The sequence below is a fragment of the Vigna unguiculata genome, unplaced genomic scaffold, assembly GCF_037176805.1.
Source record: "Vigna unguiculata cultivar grain cowpea cultivar isolate G323 ecotype 2 unplaced genomic scaffold, ASM3717680v1 ptg000377l, whole genome shotgun sequence".
Lineage (NCBI taxonomy): Eukaryota > Viridiplantae > Streptophyta > Magnoliopsida > Fabales > Fabaceae > Vigna > Vigna unguiculata.
The window spans coordinates 1-17,500 of record NW_028197012.1 but is presented as its reverse complement, the minus strand read 5'-3'; the positions used below and the strand labels follow the sequence as shown (position 1 = coordinate 17,500).

General features: G+C 44.1%; 1 protein-coding gene across 1 annotated transcript in view; it reads left to right on the top strand.

Moving 5' to 3' along the window:
* Window positions 1-106, top strand: part of LOC146873838 (uncharacterized) — a 447-nt gene extending 341 nt beyond the window's left edge. The window contains exon 1 of the mRNA XM_085669658.1: window positions 1-106. This exon is cut by the window's left edge and continues 341 nt beyond it. Within this exon, the coding sequence (XP_085525784.1) occupies window positions 1-106 (106 nt within the window).
* The last annotated feature ends 17,394 nt before the right edge of the window (window positions 107-17,500 follow it).

Here is a 17,500-nt window from a genome sequence, read left to right as displayed (position 1 = left end):
TTATAAGATGAATACTGATGCTGCAATTTTTAACCAGCCCAGCAAGGGATTGGCTGCTTGCTTCATCCCGCCCTTCCCTCACCTGTCCCACGTGCCATTGATTTAGATGAATTAGCTGTTGCCGTTGGCGCTCTTCTCTTTTCTAAAGCAAGGAATTTCCTTTCATTCATAAGTAACACAAGAATTTATCAAGGTTGCAGGCAAGGCTACTAGAGAAGGGGTGAAACCAGCCAAGGGCGGGCTCCAAGGCGACAATAGCAATCGAGTGGCCAAGCGTTGAAAGAGAGGGAGGGCTAGCGGCAAAAAAGAAGAAGAATAACATAAGTTATTGAGGGGAGATCTTTTCACTCTTTCTCGATGCAATAATAGTCAGTCTAGTGACTTCTTGATAGCATTGGTCTCGGAAAGCCCTCCCTCGGTACCGGGCTAAGGATAGAAGCGATTCCACCGGAGTGAAATTCCGTACTTATCCCAGCTCTCAAGGAAGATTGGAAGTAGGTACCTATGTCATGCTGAATTTCAAAGTAGTTTTGAGGTAATCGATGGCATATTGCCTAGAAGCGTCAAAGACAGTGATCTATTTCGGTGTCGATATCGGCTCTGTTCATCGACCTGACTCTGTTTATCTCCGACTCTTTGTCCCGATCCGGTAACTACACGGCTTATTGTGGTAAAAGAGAAAGTCAAACTCACAACTCTTTTTCCTTTTCTCGTGCACTTTCCTAAGGGCTACGTACTTCACTCCATTACCTTCTCGAACTCTGACACTTCTCTCATTGTTAAATTGATATCTAAGCCCCTAACTTTGGCAAAGACTACTCGCTCGCTTTAAAAGCAACTCCATTGAGTCCTGTCAGATCGTTTATATAGAACCTTTATTCATATATGACCTTAGAAAGGTTCTGAAAGAAGAGTTCCATTCGATTATCCGGGCTCATTGCCTAGTCCCTCTAAACTATCTAAAGCCTGGGGATTCTCCTTACCAGATGATCTCCAGCCTGCATTGTGCCCCTCTCGGATACCCGGTCGACGTCACTCTTACCTAGGTAGACTGGCTATCCAACTGAATCGAGAGCCCAGCTCCCACTACTTCTTCGTAAGTGAGGTGAGGTACTTCTTTTGAATAGGCAGGGTTGTTCTAGGACAAGTGACGATGCTGACACCAAGGTTGCTTGCAAAGCATCGGATATGCGAAAGAGGGAGAATGTGCTACATCGGATATTGCTGTAGTTTATGAAAGAGCTGTAGTTGATGCTAAAGCATCGGTTACGAATGACCCAATCTATCTATGGTAACCACCCTTACTTTTAGTAGATGGAGATGCGCACCTAGGAAAGACGGATGAAAGAGAACCTGCCCTAAGAGATTGGCATAGGCCTGTGGGCCCGCTGCGGTAGAAGGCCTTTGCTGGCCTGTCGATCTATCCTGATTCACTTACTTACGCTATTTCTGACTAGAGAGAGGGCTTAGATCGGAGAGGAGCAGCTCTTTTCTTTTTCACATAAAGCAGTGATGAATGGGACGGAGCTGCTACAATCAATAGCTTCAGCTGCTTTATGTATTGGAGCAGAGGTGGCAGTTAGCAGCAGGAACAGGACCAGCAACTAGGGTTGTTCACAGAGCAGCCGTCTTTCCCTCTCAAGCGGAGAAGACATCAAAAGAATCTTTATCTATGGCTCTACCAGGGAATCCTAGTTAGTTATAGGGTTCTGAACCAGAGCAGAGATAGGAAAAAGCATATCCTATGTATACTGAACCTGAGCTTGCTTACCATAGGACTGCTATTGGATAGGTTTACCTTTTTTCTCCAACTCGCTTATTATAGTGGGAAGCTCGGCTGGTAAGGGATTCTATTAGGATAGGACTCCAACTGTAAGAACTGGCCTTAGTACTGCAGCAATTGGAAGGAGAACTGAAAAGACCTTCGACCATTTCATTTGGTAGCACGTTTAGCTCGTTATGGAACGTATTGTTAGAACTAGAAGTGTTCTTAGTCCAGGTAAGAGTCCAATGCTAGATTAATAATGTAAAATATGATATATCCTCAGGTATTTAATTGCTTGTTTGATAGAATAAGAAAGAAGTCTGTTTCCTATTGATAGTGGCACTCCCACAGGCTGGCGGGGAACTCCCATATGGATGGAGAAGAATTCATATATAGGCTATAGGCTTGAAAAGAGTGCTAGCTTTCGTTAGGCCTTTCTTTTCCTAAAGATAGGATCCCACCTTCCCTCATTCTGAGCAAGAACATCTTATTCAATTCAACAAGTGCTACCCACTAATCTAATCTCAGTCGAATGCTCCTTAAGTTTAAGGTTCTAGGGACTCCACCAGGGCACGGGAACAAAGGCAAGAGGAGCCGAGAGTCGGGAAAACTCCTTAATTAATAAGTTAATGCGGATCCGGAAGTCACTTCGTTCCCCAGCCCAGACTTCTTTTCCTTCTAGGCTTCCAGTAGCCCTTCCTTCACCAAGAGAAACCCTAGGAGAAGACCATGCTACCATAGAGAAGGGAAAGCCCACCTCGGAATTTGACCATGAGTTCACAGCTTAGGATCAGAAGGAACCCATCCCGTCTTTCATTAAAGCAATGGTCTACGACTCCGCTGCTTGCTTAGGATAGGAGAGCTCCTTTGTTATTTTTGTTCTACCGTTAAGAGAAGGATCACAAGCCCTAGTCCCAAGCTAAACAGCATATTTCTTCATCTGCACCGGAAAGGGATTCATGAGCAAGAGCTTCTTTTTAAGCTTCTTCAACAAAAGCAATTCTCTCTCCTTCCGTACCTGTTCAGCCGTGAACCACTTGGCTTCTGTGGCGAGAACATTTCCCACCCTACTCTGTAGAGAGAGCTTTTTCCCTCTTCTTCGGGCTCTCTTTTGGCCGGTCTTCGGTTAACACCGGCTGTCGATCAGGAATGAGGTCGTCGATCTCCAACTCAACCTCAGGTTCAGCCGCCTCATCCAAGATGGAGGGCTCTTTCAATCTCAGCTGATCAACATTGAAGACGGGGTGGGTGGCGGGCAGTTCTAGTTTGAACGCATTCTCCCCTTCCTTCTCTTGCAGAGTGAATGGTCCCGCAATGGTTTAAGCTTGCGGTTGGTACCCCCCTTCCTTAGGCAACTTTAACCACAGTAGATCTCCCACCTGGAACTTATGATCGGCGGTTCCGTCTCGGTCGTGCCTTTGCTTCTGTTGCCTCTGCGTTTTCTCCTGAGTATCAGCAACCTGCCCATGGTACCGCCGTTCTCCAGGAAACTAATGGCTCGCAGCTGTTCAGCCGCTTCTCTAGGAGATAGGAGATGTACCGCTGACTGGGTTCAGGACACAACCATCGTCCGAACCGTCTGCTACCAAGTCCATGGGGGCCTTTGGTTGGAACCCATAACAAACTTAAAAAGCACTTCTGCCGGTCGACAAATGCGTGCTCCGGTTGTAGCAGTGTTGAATGAACGGCAGGTTTGGAACCAGACCGGGTAACTTGAAAGGTGGTCCCGATGTTCGATTCTCAAGAACCGACGGTTCTATTGGTGACCCATTCAAAACAAAATAAGCTAGCCGCTTTGACTTTGATTAGCCAATCGAGTGCGGGGGGTGCGGTGCTCCTCTTCATTTGTTCCCGTTAACGACCACAAAGCCCTTAACTGCTCCTCCTCGCTACTTGCCCTTTTTTACTACAAAGGTTTGACTAGCGCCCGGCAAAGGAATGATTTTTTCCCAAAGCCGACTTCCTCCTTTATCGAGCGGCTGTCTCTGTTGACGATAAAAGCGATGGTCCGGGCTGTTTGAAATAAGCGGTCATTTTGGTCAGTCTCAATACCACGTGAAGCGCGTGATCACCCAGATTCCTAATGCCTTCTATATCTTAATTATATATAATAACTTATCGACGTCAGCCCTTCTATTTTCCTATCTTCACCCTTCCTACTCCAGCTAATGGAAAAATGCCTTTGAATGGTCGTAATCGTCGACAACCCAACCGACGTCCACCATAGGCTCGGCGAGCTGTCCTCCTAGATTTCCCGATGGTAATGCCAGGGCCTTTACTGACGACTCTTGATGCCAAGAAGGAGACCGACTAGACGAGACAGACCATTGTTCATAGGTTGGTTATAAGCCCGGAGATCGAATCTGATTCATCCCCTTTGAGAGGGATTCTCGTGTCAACCATAGGAAGAAGAACTCGGTTACTCATCTTGGATCAATAGCTTTGTGCTGATCTACGAACGACCCTTCTTATTTTATTTCTACTTCTTCAAGTCTCCATCATCCCGATCTCTCTTTCCGGGGTTGCCTGTCCAAAGAAAACAGAACCTCTTCTAGTTCAAGGTCGGAATCCTCAAACCAATCAAAATATGATTTCTAGTTCACTATTCTTATGATAAGCAGTTATGTCTCATTCATGTGATGAGAAATATGAGAATGAAAATTAGAAAATGGAACATCTACGGCAGATTCTGTGCCCCAAATCATTTATACTTATGAAACTAAGCGGGCGGACCCCTCTCCAATGGAACAAAGGGGATCCGTAGGGCGGGCTCACTCACATACTGGATAGGTGGCTCGGAATGAGAGTGCTAGTTCCGTTCCCTCGGGGAAGAGAAAGCACGAATCTATTACAATCTTAGTAGAGAACAGAGGAGGAATGCCAGTACTGATTCTCTGAACTTGAAGCTCGCTCTTCGACCCGTACCGTACCCTGTACACTCGGCTATTCTCCCGATTCAACTCCCTCTGTCTACGCTGGGAAAAGGGCTGCCAGAGTAGAGTGAGGGCTTTGTCTCTTTCTGTTTGTGCCAGCTGGCCCTGACCGAATGTTCTGACTCCCGGTAATCGAATGGGTGGTAGTTGGGTTGGCTTTGGCGAAACTTTTTGTCTATGAGCTGTTTTGACTGCTTTCTTCCCGTACTCGGATATTAAGAAGCCGTAGGGATTCACTCATTTCATTGCCTCAGCCCTTCAAGGTGGTGCACAGCCACCATACCTGATTGCTTTGTGTTTCAAACTCCCCTGCCCCATCCTTTGACCCTGCTTGAATCCAGGGTCAGAAGAAATCCCTTGAAAGGAAAGGCAGGCTGGAAATGAATGGTTTCCTAAGATGTCTTTTACCCTGTCGCTTGCCTATTTACCCAGAGAGAAAAAAGATTCGAACGGGAAAAAAGAGATCCAAAAAAGTTAGATATTTCTACCAGTGGTCATTATAGCTTCTCCTTCTGATCCGACAAAATGCGCAAAACCCATGGAAGTTACAAAAAGCATGGATCGAAGAATATAGTTCATTTGCTTTTTTTTGACAATTGTGCCTCAATCTTCAACGTTTCAAAAAGTCATCTTTCTGAGTGCGCTTGACCGCCTTACTTTACTCGCGGTACACTTACTATATTCCGCAGAGGTTGGCTAGAGCTTATTTCACAGCAAGACTGAATGGAATTAGCCTCGTAGAACTGAACTACCTTGATCTAAATCTCTGGAACTCACAGAAGACCAAGGCACATCCTCTCAATTCAGCATAAGCTTGGGATCTTTCTTTCCTCAAAGCTAAAGCCCTTGAAGCCAGGTCTTTTTTCTCTTCTTTAAAGCCTGGAGCTAGTGTATGAGTTTATTATATCGTAAGTAAGTTGATATTGTCAGTTTCCTTGTTCACAAGACTCTGAAGCTTATCTGCTAAATCAGAGTGAAAGAGAAGACTGCTTTCAAGGCTTGTTGAAAAGAAAAAGATGTATCCTAGGACCTTCACCACATTCACAGGTGGAAAAGAGACCGTCCCTTACTCATAAGCAGGAAAAGATCTAACTTGCCCTATCAAAAGACCTTTTTATGAAAGATTGATCCTGTCGCTTTCGTGTCTATTCAACTGTATGGATCCCCAGCTTTCCAACTGCCTTCTTTTCAGAAGGACTCTAACTGGCGAATGAAACTCCAACTCAATCTCCTGGAAAGAGAAGAGGACAGGCTGGAAGTGGGACTAGATCCCCAAGCCCAAGGAACTAGTATTCCAGAATGAAAGTACTCCAACTGGGAAGAAGACGGATACAAGGATAGCAACTACAACTCGATGTTGGGAATAGGATCTAATGAGATGAAAAGGAAATGGAACTTCTTCTTCGATCCCTTCCCGCCGTTTAGGATTCGAGTAGCGGTTCGTTTTAGACAAATGAATATTATGTCAGCGAAGCATCTGAGTAGCACCCATTTCCCGCAAATGATTAGTGGAACTTCAAATACATACTGAATATTCATAGTGATACGTAGTGAATCTTTCCTAAAGCCTGGCTTTTAGCCTTTTGCCTGCTTCTGCTTGTTATTCTGCCTCTTCAAGTGTCCTAAGACTAGTTCCTTTGTAACTAATATCCACTCATAGGGGGATACTCCGAATATCTATTGTCGGAGAATAAGCCGATAGATAGAATATCCTGAGGAGAAGAATCGGATAGGGAGTGAGGTAGCGGTGATCCAAGCAAGATAGTCTGGAGCAAGTGCAAAGAGAATACCTCTGCTGTTAGCTAAGGCTAGTCACCTCAAGTCTTTGTATGGACAATAGATATTGTTGTAGAGGTACTTTCTCTGGGTTCTTCCCGGGGGGGTCTAACCATCTTACTAGCTCGTACTTCCTTGATCCCTTTTTTTTGGCTTGAGCAAAGGACTTTCACGACACGAGAAGAAGGCTTCCGTTAATGGGTTAATGTATGTAGATGTCGTGGTGAACGGTTAAAACCCGAGAAAGACAAAGACAGGCTTTTGATCCATTTCACCAGCTGTAAGACTGGAGCTGATTCCAGTAAGTCTCGTACTATTGAGCAGTTCTGGAACAATTTATACAGTCAGCTGTCGGGGATTGCTAAGTCTTTCACTTCGGGTTCTAATGTTGGTCAGTATCACGATGATGTTATAAGGTTGTTGTTGGATTCAAAGCTGAAAAGACAAGGTATTGGGTTTACCAAGACAGAGTTGATTTATTTACAGAACCATATGGAAGATCTTACATTAGCTATTCGAGTCAAATCATAGGATTGAAAGCCGATTGCTACTTTCTTGCCTTGGGGCATCGCATTCTGGATAACGTAATAAAAAAGTCTTTCTCTACTCTCTTCAGTCTGGTTTGCTTTAGAAGTAAGCAAGCAAAGACAAGTGGTAGGCCTATATGGAGATAGTTCGTTAGTATGCCCGTTTTTTTTCCTTAGTCAAAGGGCGTGTTAAAAGAAGCTTCTAGGTCAGTTTATTAGCATGCAAAAATATAAGCTAAAGCAAGAAGAAAAGGGATGCGCTTTCGCGCTAGTCGCTCATCCGTAGCTTGGTCTTGACGCATGCCAAAAAAGCCATTCTTTGGGACGTAGAAAGGAAATATCCTAATTCAGTAGAGGACGTAGCTGGCGCACAAGACGAAGGAGGACAGAAGGGGTTCGGGGGAGGAGCTCTCGGCACATAGTCAGTCGGCATGGTCTTGAATGACCCATAGGCTTTGGGCTTCGATGGCTGCTTGAAAGACGCAGATTGGGAAGTTGGCTATGGTCCGTCGTGCATTGTGCAGACGACTGATGGCTTACGTTGCCAAGAGGGCATTGTGAGACAAAGGAAAGGGCTGAAAAGGATGGTGCCCAGGATCTCACTATTACCTATGCATGTGCAAGAATGCGATACGGTAGAGGTCGATGTGTCATTGGGACACTTAGCGTGGTAGACCGGGCTAGAGTGCTGTTACCACTCCTCATACGGAAGAAATGCCATGATGCTCTCTTGTGGCAATTGAAGTTCCACTTCACTTCAAGGGGATGTGATGTCTGGTGTGGCGAACCGTCATCACTACTGCAGGAGAGAGCTGCAATGAGACTCGCTGCAGAAGTCGAGTTAGACGACCGCGTCCTGTTGCGTTCACGGGCGAAGACAGGACTCAAGCTTCGTAGTTAGGGCAAAGTACTGGCATGCTGCTATTGGTAGACTGATGAAGTCACAAAGGCTGAATTGGAAAAAGTCGGATACCTTCATAAGGGTTTGGCATGAGTTAGCGGGAGACTCTGTGACGGCTCACTGGTTGGTGAGAACGCTGGATGAAAACGAAGTTGCTAGAATGCTGTTTCGAAAGGGCCGTTCCAAGGGGAGGCGAACCCTCCAGTTTGCTTGACAGGGTGAATCTAGGTGCCGTTTTCTCTGTTATGTTAAGGTTAGTTATGAACCCAGAGGGCTGTGCGGAATGTTTGTGGCATGTCGAAAATGTGGGCTAAGACTAAGAGGGCTCGCAAGAAGAAATCAGTGTCCATTCATACTGGTGGGTGAAAGAAGGGCTTTATGAAAAGGCGTAGCTGCAATTGGGCTTTGGCTTGTACTTGACTTGAATCGATCTTGCCTTGGTGTTGCCCGAAGGGCGAGATTGACCTTTCTCCTCCGTTAACAGACTAGGCTAAGAAAGCATAAAATCCCGCTCACCACTTTATCTTTGCTTTGAATAGCTATCCCTTCGTACTAAAGGGATGAAGTAATGGATGCAGACTAAGAAGACTTGAAAATAGGTTCAGATTTAGCATGAATAAAGAAAGGACCTGCAACGGCAGAAACTATTTAACGGAATGAAAGAGCTTAAATAGTTACTCTGTTTGGAATCATAGCAGGAAAGACGAGCTAAGCTTGAAACTCCTAGGCAACAAGTCTTTGATTCGATTGATTTTCACTCTTTCGTCCAAAAACTCTAACTAGTCCATCAGCCAAGCCCTTCTGACTCTCCTATTCGTCCAGTTAAGAAAGGAAGCTTCGAGGCATAGGACCGTGAGGTGCTTTTAGCGAAGCCGGGATTAAGGAAGTTCAGTTGAGTTTCCTGCCTCTATCTTCTAGTTATGTACCTTATAGCCCGCCTAGTCCCCTTTTGGGAGGAGTAGTGCCAGTAAGGGTAAGACTCTCATATGATCATTCCTAGTTTCCAGCCATCGATTGAGTTGCAGTCCTTTGCTCAACCAGTTACACGCCTGTTGAATTGGACTTTTTTTTTCAAGCAGTCTTACAGCCGAGTCTTTCTTTGAGATGTAGACGCATAGGTTAGTGCTTCGCTTTCACTAGAATATTTCCTCCTGTGCTATTTTGGCATATCATCCAATTCCAGTTTTCCAGCCTTTGACTTTGAATCCCTTTCAGTGGGCAAAGTCAATCCATCAGTAAGGGGCGGAGGAAGCACTATTTCAAGTGTTCAAATTGGAAAAGCTCTTTTATCTCCCGCAGGAAGAAGAAAGAAAAGAAGCCAGCGAACTCTTATCTTAAGAGGGCAGTCTCCTTACCTCTTTTCTGCTAGCCATAGAGTTTGAGTCTTAAAGCACGCCAGCCTCGGGAGTTCCATTCTATAGTGGTCAGCCTTTCCATTCCATCTCTTGGCATTTATCTTACAACCATTGTTAGCTCTCTGCCAGCCCGTGCCAGGTCAGTCATAAGCACTAACGAAGGCTGACCACTTACTTGAAAGGGGATTCAAATAGAGCAGCTTTGATAGAAGCGATAGAAGCAGGAGGAGAGGCAGTTTCACTATATCCTGCAAGTACGTCAAAAGCAGTTCAATCAAGCTAATGTTTTCAAGCCAGTGATCAAGCTTAGTCAAATAAGGATTTTAGCTCAAAAGCTCCTTCTAAGGCTAGCCATAAAGTGAAAGAGTACTGGGCGCAGGCGAGCTAACAGTCTGGGGGCCCACCTTTTATACCATTAATAGCGTGTCTAACGAGTCTATCCGTCTAAGTCTCAGAGGAGTCGGGGACAGACCGATGTCCTTCCCTTGCAGGCATTTCGTACCTGGGGCAAGCTCCATTTCAGCCAATGCCAGTCTTAGTTCTTCTCCCTTACCTGGGAGGTTTAACATAGATTGATTACCTGGGGAGCCTCTAGTCTCTAGCCCTGTACAAGTATAGGGTCTTTCAGGCTTTATGTACTATATTAGCGTATTACCAGTTGCCTTCCCCACCCTACGGACCGACATGACCTTCAAAATAATCAAGGTCAATGCCGGAGAAAAGCTTCTTCTTGGGATCAATCAAAGGCAAACCTTGTCCTTTCAGGCCAAAGAGTGCCCTGATTCCATTGTTCACCTCTAGAGTTCACAAACTCGACCAGGTGTCGGAAAGCGGCTAACTCGAACGTTTGAGCAGGAAAAGGAGACCTAATCTTGCAAAAATGATCCTTGTGAAAAGCTTTCCACAGATGGTGGAGTGAACAAGAAAAGAAGAGGGTCAAGCTTTTCCAGCAGTCAAGCCAGATGCGGATTGAATAGCTGCGCTTACTCCTTCAACCCCGAAAAGATCGGATTTGCGCTAATGCGGATTCGATAGCGCCGTTTTCTTCCTTTACACAAGGCCATGCCTTTTATACGACAGGACCAATGGCAACTGATGAAACAAGAGAAAATGCTATTGAACCACACTCACTAATTGGCCTATCCGGTTCTATAGATTAGACTGCCAAGGTGTCTTGCTCAAAGCTTAAAGGCAAAGATCACATTCCTACTGTCAAGCTAAAGGCGAAAGATAGGGGCGCAAACGCTAAAAAGCCGTTGCGCTAACGCTATGGAGTTTGATTGCAGGGCAGGAACGAGAAGAAGAAGGCTTTTCGCTTCGCTTTCGGAGTTCAAGCTTAAGGCCTGAGGAATGCATTTGAATTATCATTTTCATTTCAGCAACTCCCCAGACTCGAACTGGAAGGGCTCTGCTCAAGCCTATTTTCTAAAGCTAAAGTATACTTTGTAATTCCGAGTCACAGGAAAATAGGGGAATATGGAATGGAATTGATTACTAAGTCGACAGTGAAGTAAGACTCTCGGGAAGAGAAGAGAAAGGAAAGGAACTGAAATAGTGTAGTTCAGAGTTTGTTTTGTAGTTGGAGTTCCTGAGCCTATAAGTTAGCAATCTATCTTCATACCTCTCCCGTTAGCTACATAGTAACCTCTTCCCTGTCTTGTCTTTCAAGAGAAGTGAAGTGGGCGAACGATAAGAAGAGTGACTTTCTCTCTTTGCTCTCCGTAATAGAATATGATTGATTAAGGAAACCCCTGCTTCTTAGAGGAAGGTATAATCCCAGGTAAGAGATATGAGGCTCTCGACCGATAGGGAGAGGAGGAAGGATTTGCTTTTGAATCTAGTTTAGTTGCAAGCGTAAGCGAAACTCAGAACTCCATTTCTAGGAAATAAAATAAGGCATTTCAACTGTTCCCCGGTCACCTATGCAATTTCCTCATCTGTGACTCTCCTACGGGAAAGATTAAGAAAAGCATATGGAGGAGAGTTCGATGTAACTTGTAGATTTCTTTCTACCTTTTCTTCTTTAGCTGAGTTCTCTGTAAGCGAATGAGCTGCTCAAAACCCTTTCATTTCGTTGTTAAGGCCTCTTTCTTAAGGGGGAATACCCAAGGGAATGTTGGCAAATGATATTTTCTTTAGTAACAGATGCCTTCTCCGACATGTCTCGTATGTCAAGCTCTTTTCTAGACCTCATGTGGGAGAGGTACGATGTTACTGCTTGACCTATAACAAGCTCTCGAGTGGGAACAGGATCTCTTACTGCTGATAGGTATGTAATCGAAGAATCTGGATCTGCGAGATATGGATATGAAAGAGGATATGCTCGAACCGGACCGCATCTCTAGTTGCACATAGATAATCTGCTGGTGGACCCCCTTTCCTTTCTTTGATTCAAAACTCGGTCGAATACGTCGTTCACCTTTGTGGTGGATCGACGAGAGTGCGCCTAGCCAGGAGTGTGATTGGTGTCACCTTCCGTGCGCTAGCTGTGCCTTTGCCGGATGTTTATTCGCCCACTCCTTCACAGAGCGATGACTAAGAGTCGGGAATTCTCATTTAGTAGAGCCTGAAAGCCGCGCTTGGCTTGATTTGGGATCGGGTCATAACTAGGAAAATAGTGAAGGGTATTTATATGCCTATATTATATGGTAAAACAATGAATAGCACAATTAAGGATCTTATAGAGAATCTTAGTCAGGACGTCTTGCCAAAGGAATGTTCAAAACTGGCGGCTCTATGCTACCAATTTTAGAAACTAAGATATAGTAATATGGAAACATTGATCCAGCTGATCAGCCTGGTAGGTCGGATCTGCTCTTCCCTAGAGCGACCTGTCTTGTACAGCGCAGAATATTATAGCACCTCTCAGGATTATAAAAAGATGGAAAAAAACTCTGTTAGAGTTTTCGACAAAAACTTGAGAAAGCCTCATAATGTCACCCTTACGGTTCCCTCTAATATACGGGATAAGAGAAAAAGTCGGGCCTCCACATTCGTGAACTTCATTCATCAAAAAGATGCTCAAATAGCTATGTCTATAGCGTTCAACGCGCACGAATATCCTTTTCCTCTGTATACAGTGCACGACAACTTCATAACTAATACAAAGAATTGTGAAGCTCTGCCTGTCTATTATCTAAATGTAATTAAGGGTAAGGGGACCCCACTTCAAATCATTAACCGCTTTATTTATACAAATATTATCAAACCTGTTTTCAATACTGGCCACAGTCAAAGATATTACTCAATGGAACATTTTGATGATAAGATCATATCACTCAATATTCTAGATGAGTTCTTAAAAATTGGAGGCACTCCTCAATCCGAGGCCGGGAATGTAGCAGGTTGGAAGAAAATAATCGAGCAGTTCAAACAAAGATATGTACTATATACTATGGAAGTCTGCGGACCTCCCGATGATGATGATGATGAGGTAAAGGACACGAGATTTGATAATCATTTGAAAAAGTGGGTCAAGTTCAGGAATCAACTCCAAGGGAGATCTTGTATACACCATTAAATCATGATGATGAAAAGCCCTGGCGATTGGGGAAGGCATAATGTTCCGTACACGACAGACTGTCGTACTCTATCAACTGAAAAACATTATTTCACCGTATTCAGTCCTTATCTAGTAAGAAATTGATATTCCCCCACCCTAGTTTACTAATTCCGTTTTTGGAGTTTACAGAACCTGTATCGGTCCACGAGACAGACCTCCTCAGCCTAAGTGTGATGGATCTTTTAGTACAGGATGTTTATCCTGTCATAGGAGGTTACGCGAAAGCAAATATCATATTCTATTTGAAAATCGGAGAAAATGATGTAATCGCAAAACCACTAAATAAACAATCTATTCCCTTAACGTTGGATGATGGTACACCAATTTCTAAGTCTGATATATATGCTCATGTGTAGAATAGTATATTAAAATGAATAGAGCTTTATGATGGACATTCGGTTGTTAGAATAGCTATTTGAGCTCATTTTCAAAATGCTATCAAAGAACCACTTACTCATTTGAAAGAGGAGTTGCTAGAGGAGGTTCTCTCTGAATGCTTTAAGCCAGCTTCTGGCGAATTCGATATTACCGATTTACCTGTGAAAAGTATTCGTTCTACTTCTCGAGAGTATTCTAAGTATATAACTGTTCCTAGGAAATCGGGGAATAAAGGCCTGAAGCCGTTCTTGGTGGCCGATATTGAGACCATAATGATCGAGAATCTTCATGTACCCTATGCGGTAGGTGTCATGGTGGTGAATCCGGGGATTCAAGTTAGGGTTGATAGGATCGATACTTACTTCAGCGAAGATTACTCTTCAAGAGTATTCCCTACCTTTGAAGAAAGGAGCACCCGAATGCTCTAATCTTTTCTCTTGAGGGTTGCGTCTATTACTCGACAAAATAGCTCGGCTAAAACTATCTACTTTCATAACTTAGGTCGATTCGATGGTATTTTCCTACTGAAGCACCTAGCATTATATCATCCTAATTACACGGTAAAGCCCCTTATGAGAGACCATATACTCTACGAGATTGCTGTCTATTCAAAGAATAGGCATTTATTTACATTCAGAGACTCCTTACGTCTACTCCCCGGCAAACTAGATGACCTTGCTAAGAATCTATGCCCAGAGTTAGGTTCTAAAGGTTCTATTTCCTATGAGGATGTCAGACTTGAAACTCTTAGTACTCTTAAAGAGAGTTTGTTAGACTATATGAAGCAGGATATTCTTCTGCTTGGGGGTATTATGCAGACCTTCCAGGACATCTATTATAAGGCTTACCAGGCCGACATTGTCAATAAGCTAACAACAGCCTCACTGGCTCTCAGTCTCTTTAGTGAGAAATATTACGATGAAAAGAAGCACAGTATCCACATCCCTAATCAGAATGAGGATGGATACTTTTATTCGGCGTGGATATTACGGTGGGCATACCGACACATACACCCCATACGGTCAAAATCTATACTACTATGATGTGAACTCTCTCTATCCGTTTGTTATGAAGGAATTCCCAATGCCTGGGGGTATACCGGTCTGGCATTCTGATTTAGAATCCATTCCATTAGATAGCATGTTTGGGTTCATTGAAGCTTATGTTGAATGCCCCCAGAGTATAAAGAAACCTTTTCTACCCTATCGGAATAAGGATGGCACTCTTCTCTTTCCAACTGGTACCTTTGTTGGGGTTTACTATAGTGAGGAGCTCAAGTATGCAAAAGAAATAGGCTACACTATAATACCTATTTGTGGATACCTCTTTGAGGAGATGGAAAGTCCATTCAAGGGCTACGTGAACTCTCTCTTTGAAAGCAGATCCAATGCTAAAAAGATGGGAAATAATGCCCTTTCTTTTGTATATAAATTACTAATGAACTCATTCTATGGTAGATTTGGCATCAATCCTCAAAGCACAAAAACCGAGATATGCAAGAAATCTAGACGTGACCTTTTATTTAGACGCGAAGAGTTTATAGACGAAGTCTTTCTTAGAGAGGATCTATACATGGTATCTTATCTTACCAATTCGGGTAAGGGGCCTTCTTATTGGGATCCCCAAAAGAACTCCGCGGTCCAACTATCCGCTGCGATCACAGCCAGCGCTAGGATCTATATGTACAAGTATATATCAAGAGAAGATTGCTTCTATACAGACACCGACTCTATTGTCCTGGGTAAACCTCTTCCGGAGGAAGATATTTCCTCTTCTGTATTAGGTCAATTCAAATTAGAAGATAGGATCTTGGAGGGATACTTTTTAGCACCTCAATGCTATTGCTTTACCACAGAAGAATCTGAAGGTATTAAGAAGGTCTTCAAGTTCAAGGGAGCGGGTAGAAGTGTTATAACTCCTGAATGGTTTGAAGAGCAGTACGCCAACCCCTCTAAAACTATAAGTGAGAAGGTCACTTTTCATTTTCGACCCGATTGGAAAGAACTTGAGGTTCAAATGAAAGATAGTACTACAACTCTTAGAACTATCGGTAACATCAAGAGGAAGTCCTTATTGGATGAATCTGGGAAATGTGTAGGTACAGATCCACTTGATATCAATGACTTGTCATGTCTAAATAACATTAGTACAAAAGTCTGAAATAATTTTAAAAAGAAATATGCGATTTTAGAAAAAGAGAATCATGCTCTTTCTCTGAAATTAGTTAAGCTGGAACAGGAAAGAGGTAGAATAGCCCAGCAGGGAGTAGAATCACGAAAGAAGACCCTTACATTAGAAGATCAGAATACATTAGAGCAAAAGAATGCTAAAAGGGGTGAAGAGGAAAGGAACGAAGAGAATGTCAATGAGGAAAGAGGTGAAGAGAATATCAATACGGTGAAAGATCGAAGAAGGACTATCTCTAAAAAAGATGGGGATCCAGAGACGAAGCCACCCGATAATGGATGTGGATAAAAGACATTAGATAAAGGAAAGATGTCAACAGTTTTCAAAGACAAGAAAAAAGCTATGCGATAGAAAACCGCGGATCTCAATAGAATGGACGACTCTCTAGTAAGGACCCGTCCCACACAGTGTACTACTATCGGCCCCTTCATGAATATCAGATTCATCACTGTTAGTCAATCGAGGAATCTCGACTGTCAAGGAGAAGAGCCTTGCTCGTTAGCGTCATTGCGTGCAACTCATAATATAACAGAACTTTTCAAACAATAGGTTATGAAATAGCTTAGTTAGCTATACTAAGGTCCGTAGTAACTCTACCTATAGGTAGAGGAAGGACTCCCATCCTAAGGATCTATAGGCAAGTATTGAATCATATCCAATAATCTAACTAGAACTCCGGATCGAAGTGGGGTAAATAAGAGAAGAGGAAGACGGCATCTCGGCTCCTCGTAGCGCCCGGGATCACTTTCTCCTAGCTAGTGCTACTGCTCTGTTCTCCGCTGCTGTTAGCTTTTCAGTTGAGTTAGAGAGTTGTCTATGAAGGGTTTGAACAGTTCACAATAGCAGATGGAGTCTAAATAGTGGATAAGGGATGCCCTTTAGTCAGTTCCTTTTTCTTTGTCAGTACCAGGAAGGTACGGCATTGAGCTTGCGGATCGAGTTAGGTAAATATATAAAGGTTGTTTCAGTGATCCGATTCCTGGAAAAGGGCTTTCCATCTTCTCAGCCTGAATCGGACAAAAGCAACTCTAACTCGAAGGATGGGATCAACTCTCACGATCAGGAATACCCAAATCCAGATCATGCATAACATCTTGTTCGAATCCCGCTCGTGGGATGGCCTTGGTCATATAGATGAAGGGCGTCTCGGGACCAAATATACAACTGTTTGGAAGATGTTCAAGGTAAACTTTCCTCCTTAGATGAAAAAGGTAGAATGAAGGATCTTTTTTTCCGCCCGGGATGAACTCAAGGAAAGAAGTACTCCATCCTACGGAGCCAATAGAAGGGGAAGCGGTTAGAGCCTGAGCCCAGTAGGCAGATAACGAAGCAGGGACCTATCTACCTATTGGTACCCAATAACTAACTGTGCCTCAAGAAAAGGTCTCGAACTGTAGAAAGGCTTCCGGCATTCCCCGCCCCCAAGGGACTACTCTTAGATTGCTTCGGAAGAATTGGCTGTTGTTGAAAAAGAAGTAGCATCTCTTAGCGGCTTAGCTGCTTTTCTTCATTCTTATCCCCAGGGCACTCAAAGGATCTAACTCCCATGAGGCTACATCTTTATCTTTATCAAGCTTTCCGTCATGTCACTCAGTTCCCTCCGATTTCTCAGAGTAGATCCTTATTCTTGATAGCACCGGAAAGGGACGATTCTCTGTGCCTACCTATGCCCAATCACACTGGAATGCTCACTTGTCCGCCTACCTTTCAAACACCATTCCAATATTGATAATCAAGTGAAGGAGACCCACATGCCCACTCTTCCTTCCCCGCCCCATTTCTGGGGCGGGCCTCGCTGTCGCCTTTTTGGGGCTCGAGCTACTTTTTCTCCCGGCGGGAACAGATAGCTTGCTGCCCAACAAAAGAAAGCCCTTTCGTCAATCTACCTAGTACTCCCTTTCTTTTGATCTTCTTCTTCAGGGGTCTTCCCCTTCCCTTCGGGGGTCTCCCCCTCCCCTCCGGGGGTCTCCCCCTCCCTCCGGGGGTCCTCTCCCTTCCCTCCGGGGGGTCTCTCCCTTCCCTCCGCCCAGTCCATCTTGGACTCCACTTTGAAAGTCCGAAATCTCATTAAAGACGCAATTAATCGCAGGCGAAGATTTCTGACCTTTGGTTTCCG